This window comes from Arvicola amphibius, chromosome 18, assembly GCF_903992535.2.
Source record: "Arvicola amphibius chromosome 18, mArvAmp1.2, whole genome shotgun sequence".
In the NCBI taxonomy this organism is placed as follows: Eukaryota; Metazoa; Chordata; class Mammalia; order Rodentia; family Cricetidae; genus Arvicola; species Arvicola amphibius.
This window is the reverse complement of record NC_052064.1, coordinates 5,391,074-5,401,199: the sequence shown is the minus strand read 5'-3', so window position 1 is coordinate 5,401,199 and position 10,126 is coordinate 5,391,074. Positions and strand designations below refer to the sequence as shown.

The following is a 10,126-nucleotide window of genomic DNA, read 5'->3' as shown; positions in this document are numbered from 1 at the left end:
GGAAGAACAATGGCCAGAGTTTTGCTCAGAGTATATAACCGCTTAGTTGAACAGAAAAGGCAGTCAGCTGGCATGTGTTTATTAAGAAACAGTTTACAAGCCGGGCGGTGGTGGCGCACACCTTTAATCCCAGCACTCGGGAGGCAGAGGCAGGTGGATCTCTGTGAGTTCGAGACCAGCCTGGTCTACAAGAGCTAGTTCCAGGACAGGCTTCAAAGCTACAGAGAAACCCTGTCTCGAAAAACCAAAAAAAAAAAAAAAAAAAAAAAAAAAAAAAGAGTTTACAGGAGTTGACACTGCCTGTGGTTTCAGGCATCCCGGAGCCCTCAGAACATGTCCAGGGGGCTTCTGTAACTTGGAACACAGCAATAGAAAACAAACTCTGTAGTCAAGTGCACGCTTTGCGGAACTCCCGCGACCGCTCGCCAGTGCTCCCGCTAACGCTGTTGTCTGCAACACTGCTGTGAGCTCCGCTGGCGGCGGTCTCGTACTCGCAGGTCTGCTAGTTCACGCGAGAGTTGATCAACACGGCGGAGCCGTTCTCAGTCCGGCAGTTTCAGAGACTGGAACCAGCTCTGATGTTTAAAACTCACGGTGCCTTTGGGGGCGACGGCGTTTATCCACCTTTCCTGACTCCTTGCTTGATTCATGAGTCCTGAAATACAGAATTGCACCACCTTCAGTTTAGTAGCCAAGAACCATATTTAAGCAGACTAATCTTTCTTGTTTATCTCAAAAAGGCAGAAATGCCTAAGAACGAGCACCTTGTGAAAACAAGCGATAGCGTCAGTCAGGAAAGCCCTGGAGAGGGGACGTGCACTGCTCCTCGTTCATGCCGTCAGAACTGAGGTGAGTTGTCACGCTGGTTCTGGTATCGGCTGAGAGAGGAGACTTCTGCGAATGCATCATTACACTACTTGCATCTGAGGTGCACAACACAGTCAGTCTGACAAGTGTGGAGGTCTGGGGAGTCAGCTCTCTCCCCACAAGGCAGCGAGCACATCAGCCCCTCCTTCATCTCCTCACACACTGCAATCTTCTATCCGTACCCTGTCCCTCAGAGGCTGCGTTAAAGGCTTTATCACCATCCTGGTGTAGGTCCCGTCGTACGTAGGTCTTTTGGCCACTGGAGTGTCCCAGCCCCTTTATACGCTCTTCTCATTCTACTGCCCTGAGATTGAGCAGTGCCCAGAGGTGAGCGGCTGCCTCAGCACACGCCCACAGGTAAGGGACCACCTGCTGATCAGAAACTGGAGCTCCCCAAACTGTAAGCCAGTCATTCTCACTGTAAGCTGATTAGCTCAGATAATTGTTACAGTAACTGAAGGCTGGCTAACATACTTTCCTGCCCAGGAGTCAACTGTTCCCTCACCCTACAACCTAGCAATCACTGATCTGCTTTGTAACTGTGGATTATTTGTATTTACATAAAAAGAACTGCACTTTTAAATTTTTCTTTGTTTTTCAGCGTAACTGAGGCTATATCAATGTCCACCTTGTACCAGGCAGCTTTCCCTAAGCATCAGCACTTGTTGAGTGTTCAGGGTGGCATCTGTAGAACTTCGGGAACAGCTCCTCCCCACCCAGTTGTCCCTGGGGCCTCACTTAGCCTTCTCTCTGCATCCTGCTGGGCCTGTCTGTTTCCCCCTCCTGTCCTGGGACCGGTGGCAGCCACACAGTGAGATGTTTTCTCTCTCTCCCCTCTGCTGCTCTAGTTACACATCACCTCTGCCATCAACACATCCCGTGCGCCAGCGCTGTCTCCCTCCTGAGAGCCACTGAAGTTAAACCAGCAACGATGGAACCCGAGGGAGCTGTGGGTACATTCCTGCAATCCACCATCGACACCTTCTTTTTCCTATGGTTGTTTCCCTGTTAACACCATGAGATAGTCTCAGCTGAGGCCATGCTCCTTTGTGATATGCGATCTTTATGTCACACTCCAAGTTCTCTGCATTCTCGCTTCCCTTCCCTTCCCCCTGAACCATAGTCAGGAGTGTGTCCTGAACTCCCTGCCCCTGCTCTAGAATGCAGGGGGTGGGGCACGACTCAGCCACTTCCTGGGCCGCCTTCCCTGCTGTGTTTTCAATACACCCAAGCCTGCACACCTCACCTTTGCTTACACGGGTAAGTGCCTCTGCCGGCATTCAGTGTCAGAAGCTTCCTCCTGTCCCTCCCACTTTTCAGCGAGGGTCGGCTTCACCTCTAACTGCCTTTCTTGTGCCTGTGCTGCATTTGATAGGTGTATCTTATACTGATGATATAGAATTTCTTTTTCTAGTGATTCAAATAAACATGGAGGCAAGACTGGAATTCCTTAACTTTTTGTCGTTGAGCATCTCTTAGCACCGATAATAAAGTATCAACAGACGTTCCTGGTCTTTTCCTTAATATCCAGCCTGCATCACTGCCTCAATATGTGTGTTTGTCTTATGGAGTAAGAAGCTGATTGGCCCACTTCCTTCTGCAGCAGGAGAGGCCAAGAGCAAGAGCTGGTTACACACGACAGATGAGTGACTTCAGTTACCCTCCACACTCCAAGGCCGGACATCACAAACTCCCTGTCCTGCCAACAGCTACTTCACTAAAGCTCTTGGTACTCAGGCCTGAATCTGTGCAGATGCTCGTCTGACTTGTATGGTTTACAGATTCTTCAGATCCGAGTCTGGCAACACACTGGAGCCTAGTTCCAAAACCTTATCCTTACATGTCTCTCTGTCTACAAATGGATAGAGAAAGGGCAGATGGCCATGCTGGGGCAGCGGACCTGCCAGTAAGTGGAAGGACAGTCGCCTACACTGCTGACTCTGACTGCTGACTCTGCTGTTTACCCGCTAGGCTCCTGCTCAGATCTCCCCAATACGCCATTTCCAGTTCCCTTAGTTAACTCAGAACATACCTGGGTTTTTTTTTTGTCATAAGAATTTAATGAGTGAATTCATGTAAAACACAAACAACAGTATCAGCCATTGCGTATGCTGTATGTGAGTGCTAGTATCACTATCTTCTATCAGATGCAAAAATATTAATATTAAATGTACATTTTTTCAAGTTGTCATATTTTGCTAGAAGCTAATGAAATTGAGCAGTTCTTAACTTGTATCAAAATAAACTACAGTAGTAAAATGGAATAAATAAGAATAGAATTCAATACATTTGGTATAGGTAAACTATGACTTGATGGAGTGAATTATCTATTTTTTCCTAGTTGTATCTGAAATGTATCTCTACCTCAGTGACAGTCATCACCCAAAGTAACTGAACTTGTCTGGCTCAGTATTCTGCGGGAAGCATCATGTAAATCTAACATCTGTGCCCCAAATAAATTCTAACCTTTCTGGCATGTGAATGTCACACATTTAACACCACAGAGCATCAAAAAGACCAAATCTGAATTATAGGAATAAATGAAAGAAAAGACTCCGTCGTCAGTGTCAGTGGCCATATCGTTAATAAGATCATAAAAGAAATGTTCCCAAGTTAAGGAAAGAGCCCCACACAGACACAAGGAGCACACGGCACACCAAAGGCAGGGCGAGCATAGCCCAGCGAACACAAATGGTACACAAGGGCACTGAGAGCTGCACAAAGAAAGAACACAAGTCCCACACAGAGGAAAACCTACCAGAAGCTGACTTCTCAATGGAAACTTTAAAAGCCAGAAGAACCTCTACGAACATATCCTAAAATACCACGGTTACCAATCTACGTTACTGTGCCCAGGAAAATATCTGCCAAAGTCAAGGAAAAATAAAAACTTGCCAGGGTGTAAACAGGCTGAAAGAAATCGTGTCCACCAAACCAGCTCCACTTCAGAAACACTGGAACCAGGGTTGCTTGGTACTGAAGGGAGGAGTAAGTGTAGCCAAGAGACCATAGGAAGAAGGCAAATGGAGCCTCAGTCACTGGAACACAGCGCAGGGCGAGGAACACAAACTGAAAACAATAACACGTCTACAACCGACACACGCCTTTCCAATAATAACTACACATTCACGGCCTCAACTCTCCAGCCAGAAGACACAGGCTGACTGTAAGAAACAAAACCCAGCTTTCTGTTGTCTACAAGAAACTCAGCTTTAAAGACCAACAGAGTGGAAGGATGGGAAAGTATTGTAAACACACGGGGCCTGGAAGTAAACAAGTTGTCACTACCCTCAGTCTGACGAGCTGTCACAACCCTAGATATATATGCACCAAGCTGCAGTGCACCCAGTTTCATCAAAAGAGTACTGCCGGAAATAAAGGCGCAGACTAACTACCTTAAACCCAGTAGGTGAGTTCACCACTCCGCTTTCACCAGCACATAGGTCATCTGGACAAGCAAATTGTATAATGTCAGAATTGAATGACATCATACACCAAGCTGACCTAACAGATCTACAGGAAATTCTACTCAAATGCCAAGCATAAGCATTCTGCTCAGCAGCCCATGGAAACGTCTCTAACGTAGATTGCATCCTGGGACAAAAACCAAATCTTAACACAGTCAGGACAAATGATAAAATTCCATGGTCTTATCTGGCCATGGTGCAACAAAACTTAAAATCAAAAGCAAACAGTTTTCTCATAATTACACAAACTTGGGGAGCTGAAACAACACATTACGAAATGATAAATGAGTAAAGAAATCAAGAAAAAACATTACGGGGACTAAATTAAAATGAAAACACAGAACAATAAAACCTCTGGGGAAGAGATTAAAAGTATTCCTAAAAAGGGAAATTTGTAAGTCCTAAGTCCCACTGCTTACATTAAAAAATAGAATGAACTTAAATAAATGACTTAATGATACAACTCAAGAATTTAGAAAAGCAAAAACCAAACAAAATCCATTATGTGGCAGGAAATAATAAAAATCAGGGCAGGAATTAATGAGATAGGGTCAAGGAAAATTCAAGTTAAGAGCTGGTTCTTTGAAAAAATAGGATTGAAAGTCTTTTGGTCAAACTAACCAAAAGAAAGAGATGATCTACATTAACAGAATCAAAAGTCAACAGGCAAAAATTACAACAGTTACAAAGAAAGAATACTATAAGGAAATTCTTTAGCAACCTATACTCCATTAAGTCAGAAAACTTAAATGAACAAATGCCTGTATTTATCCAAACCACCAAATTTAAACCAGGGAGAGTTCATCAACACAGACCCAAAAGGCCCAAGCCCAGAGAGGGTCATAGCCGAACCAGAATCTCAAAGACGTGCTACAACCAGTACTTCTTAAATTATTCAAACAAACAGAAACAGAAGCGACACTTCCAAACTCCAATGAAGCCAGTATTAGTCTACTACGCAAACCAAATAAATCCCCAAGAAGAAAGAAAACTTCAGGTCAATACCCCTGAGGAACACAGACACAGAAATCCCCAGCACTAACACCTGCAAGTTTAATACAGGCAAACTGTATCCAGGAGCTACAGGGATGGCGCAGCATATCTTAGTCAACACATACAACAAGCCGTGTAAGTGGACTGGGAGTGGACTGGCTGCAGAAAAGGTCCTGACAAAATCCTAGACCCGTGTTGCAGAGTCCAGGAATAGAATATAGAAACAGAAAGTTGTAAGACCAAACACATCTTGGGAGAAAAAAAAATAAAGTTGGCAGCCACTGTTTACTCTAACAAACACTTTCTGCCTTAAGAGCAGACATCCTGGCAGTCACTGTGAACAGAGGCCTCCTGCCTCCCAGCTTCCCGGCCAGGCAGGTACTGCAGGCACAGGTTAGCGTCGAACTGCGGCCTCTAGGGGCTCCTAGGTCGGTCTGCCTTGCGTTCCTTCAGGGAGTGAAAAGCAGCTATGTCCGCCGCAGGCTTTTGCAAACATCCTAAGTTAATATTCTAACGTCCTACAACCAAACGCTGTAAAACTTCAAATGCAATGTGACTTTAAGCCTGACCTCAGGCTGTATGAGCTCTCTGGCCCACACCCGGTACCCGATTTTACTACAAGAGGAGGCTCAGAACCAGCCCCATTGCCACAGTTTCAGAAGCCTGATCTCTGGCTGTGGTCACAGCTATAGCTGATGGGCTCTGTGTGCTCCCTGGTGAATTTTTCTTTCTCAGGTGATGGGGTAGCTGACCAATCCCTTGTCTGAGGGGCGTGACCCCTCCAGGGCACAAAATACCTTTAAAAGATCCCTGTTTTGATGAGCTCCTCCCTCTTGGTTCCCTGCTCTTCGCTGAAACTTTGGCTCTGTAAGTTTCTCCCATTTATTAAAGCTGAGTATTTCATATAAGGCTAGTTTGGTTATTTCCCATTGCCGGCCAACCACGTTCGCTACACTCAGGGACAAAACTCGCTTCTGGTTGAACAGACTTTGGTGGTGTGTCCCCATCACTGTGTGACCTGGGACCCCATTGCCTTTGGAAGCTTGTCTCCATCCCCTGCGCACAGCCAGCCAGAGTTGCATGCTCAGCAGCTCCCTCTCCAGCGGTGCTGGACCGTGATGACGTCATCAAAGCCACCATTGGCTCAGTTCTATCCCTCAGTGATTGCTTTCTTTAAGTGCCTGATGTCAGTGTCTTCAAAACTGATGAAAACTGTATTTTACTATTCCTCTATCATTGCTTCAGGTGAGAGGGTAACTTAATCCCTGTAACTGTATCCTGCCTGGGAGAGTTTTCTTTTCAAAAATATTATACAAGTCAAACGATCATGGTGCATGTCTTTAATCCCAGCACTCGGGAGGCAGAGGCAGGCGGATCTCTGAGTTCGAGGCCAGCCTGGTCTACAAGAGCAAGTTCCAGGACAGGCTCCAAAGCAACACAGAGAAACCCTGTCTCAGAAAAAAAAAAAAAGTTATATAAATGCTATCAGCCTCTACAAAGATTACAATGAACAGAAGCAAATCCTGCCCTTTTGGTGGACATTAACAAAGGTGCTGTCTGTCTTATTACTCATGGTATTTCCAAAATCTCACACTCTGTTAAGGAAATAAAATGTAAGGACACAAGTGTTATGAAAACAGTTCCTATATTAATTCTCCATCAGCATATTTAAATAAATGCTTTAAAAAGCATACGGGCTGGAGAGATGGATCAGCAGTTAAGGGCACTGGCTGCTCTTCCAAGAAAGACTTGGGTTCAATTCCCAGCACCCACATGACAGCTCACAACTGTCTGTAATTACAGTTCCAAGGCTTCTGACACCTCTCACAGACATACATGCAGGCAAAACACCAGTAGACATAAAGAAAAAAAAAGCCTTACATATATAAAGCTGATAGCATTATTTTCAGTTACTGAATCTCCCCAATATGATCCTAAATATACATATGACACTAAGAAATTACTTCTGTTTATTTAAAACTGTAATTTAAAACTGTAAATTACTTTTAGTTATTTCTAAAAGTCGTGTCCAAAGACTGCACTTTTTTCCTTACTTGGAGCACTAAAATCTATCCTTACGTTACAAAATAGAACCTAAGGACTTGGGTCACATTCCAACTTCTTTCCAACCTCTGGCCTGATTCTCTAGTGCATGGAGGCCAGAGGATAGCCCCTGGATTGTTCCTTGGGTCCTATCTGTATTTTCAGACAGGTTTTCTCAAATGGTCCTATCTGTATTTTCAGACAGGTTTTCTCAAATGGCCTGGAACTCACTGAGTCGGTGAGACTGGCTGGCCAGAGAGCCCAGGAACCAGCCTGTTGCCACCTCCCCAGTGCTACGATTATTTATGATAATCTGTTTGTTTGTCTGTTTGTTCTAAATATGTGGGTGTGGGTTCTGGGGTGAAACCTAAGCATTCATGTTCATAAAGCAAGCATTTTATTGGTAATACGCTGAGAACTCTACGTGGGTGTGGGCGTGTGTGCTTTACGCTGCATTTTGACTAAGATGTAGCTGAGCAGCAGTGCTGGGTCCATACGAGATAAGCAGGACGAACGTCAGTCTTTCCTCTAGCACTCTCTATTGTACCGCAGGCACTTCAGGGCTTGGAGACTAATACACCACAATCAAGTTTCATAAGTAAACTGATGAAACTGAATGCTAAAACTCCATAGAAAAATTAACTTACTTAAAAGGTATTACCAGCTGGGCGGTAGTGGCGCACGCCTTTAAACCCAGCACTCGGGAGGCAGAGGCAGGCGGATCTCTGAGTTCGAGGCCAGCCTGGTCTACAAGAGCTAGTTCCAGGACAGGATCTAGAAACTACAGGGAAACCCTGTCTCGAAAAACCAAAAAAAAAAAAAATAAAATAAAATAAAATAAAATAAAAATAAAAATAAAAAAAATAAAAAAATAAAAGGTATTACCAAAGCTATTCACAGCTTGTTCAACTTGCCATATATGGAGAATACACAAAGCAGAATCAGAATTCTCATGAAGAGCAGAGAGCACACTCCTAAGCGTGCTCACAGCACCAAGTTTCTGCAGGTGACCTTCAGCCCGAGCGCCTAGTTTCCTTCTGACCTCAGAACGGCATGTGATACTTAGAAATCACGGTCACTGCAGCACTTGCGCAAGGTAGAGGTGGCCTTCAGTGACAGCTGGGGCAGGGAACCACAGAACAGGAACCACTCTGACTAGAAAGAAGTCTGGCTACAGACACAATCCGGAGCTCTTAGAAACAAGGGTGGTATTTCTGCTTCTCTGCCTCCTGGCCCACGCGGAAGGCCCAGATGAAGGTTCAGATGAGCTGAACTCAGCTGCCTATAACCTAACTTACACATAAACCTGCTTACTGTTTCCAAAATTAGGTTTCCAATCAGATATCTGTGCGGGAAAGAATAATGTGATCTTGTGGGAACCCACGTGTGACTCAGGAGTCATTTCTGCCTTAAAGAAGTCATTTGAAGTCCTGCCTGCTCTGCTTGTTCCAGTAACCTTGAGGGCTGTGAGAAACTCTGACTAAGGCCATGGGAAAGAGCGTTCTTGCCCAGATGAAAGAGCACGTTTTTTTATAAGGTTTGGGCTGGTGTACACCAGCCAGAGACACTTCCCATTGGCGATTAGAAGATGCTTAGCTAAAGAAGATAATGCACCTGCTTGAGCTTCCTCCTGAGGACCACGCAGGGAGGGGGTCAGCTGACTGCCCTGCTCTGTGTCCTGCCTTTTGCCTGTAGTATGTATGCTGGCTGAGAAATAAACTTGGGGCTGTTTGGTGCTGACCTCAGTTCCCCCGGTCTGTCCTTTTTCTGTCTTCACTTCTCTTAATCTCATGTTTCCTCAGCCTTAGCACCCCCTCCCAGGGACCCCCAGCTGATTTCTACCAGAGCAGGTTCCAACAGAACTGATGTTTTCAGTCAGTCTCTTTATTTGATGACTTCAGAAACAGGGCCACTGGCCTTGGGAACCGAAGCACAGCAGGGAGAGTTTTCCTCACCTCCCGCAGCTGCTCCTACAGCGCTGAGAGAGGCTGCACAGGCAGAGGCAGCACCACAGCCTACGACCAGCCCCACAGGATACCCCTTGCCCCCCTGCAGCCCTGCAGGACTCTGCTGCCCTGACGGTGGCAGCAAGCAGGAAGAGACTCTTCTGCAGTTGGACCTCTTCCGGTTCAGTAAGCAGAGCCCGAGTTTGGGAGCACATGAAAAAGACAGAAGAGGCTACAAGGTTTTAAAAACCTTTTAAAATAAATGTTATGTGTCGTCATAGCATCCGCTGGCCTCTTCCTCCCTCCGAAATCGGAAGTGACCCGCTGTTGAACGTGAGCAGCTACTGCAGAGGCCGGGCCACGGGATCCATCGTAGCCTCTGACTGGCTTTGCGCTCACCAACTGTCCTTCTCTCTACACTTTCCTCACAAGAAACGTAGAGTGACCGTTCTAATATCCAAACCTAGTTATGAGTTCCAGGGCAAAGCTTTTCAGTACTCTCAATATAAAATCCAAACCAACTAACTCCACCCCAATCCTCGGGCACCTTCAATCCACTTTCCCTCTGTTCTCTTGGCTCTACTTTCTCAAAGTCGTGCTGATCTAATCTAATGCAGTGCCTGCACCCTGCACATTACCCTCACTGCGTGCGCCCGGCCAGCACTGTCTTTCTCAGCAGAAGATCAGCTCTGTACGGCTTCCCCACTCCTAGCTTCTAGCCGTGTCTGACTCCAGAAGTGCTTCTTGAGTGAGTGTCCAAATAAAGACAGGAAAGGGCAGAAAGAAAAGAGCCTGGTACAGAAGGACAGT

General features: G+C 45.7%; 1 protein-coding gene across 2 annotated transcripts in view; it reads right to left on the bottom strand.

Annotated features, from left to right (window-relative positions):
- Nucleotides 1-291: 291 nt before the first annotated feature.
- Fam185a (family with sequence similarity 185 member A) overlaps nucleotides 292-10,126 on the bottom strand; it is a 35,363-nt gene continuing 25,528 nt past the window's right edge. For both annotated transcript variants that reach the window (XM_038315498.1, XM_038315499.1), the window contains one exon: nucleotides 292-655. In XM_038315498.1, coding sequence (XP_038171426.1) covers nucleotides 543-655 — 113 coding nt within the window. In that variant the 3' untranslated portion in view covers nucleotides 292-542. The remainder of the gene's footprint in view (nucleotides 656-10,126) is intronic.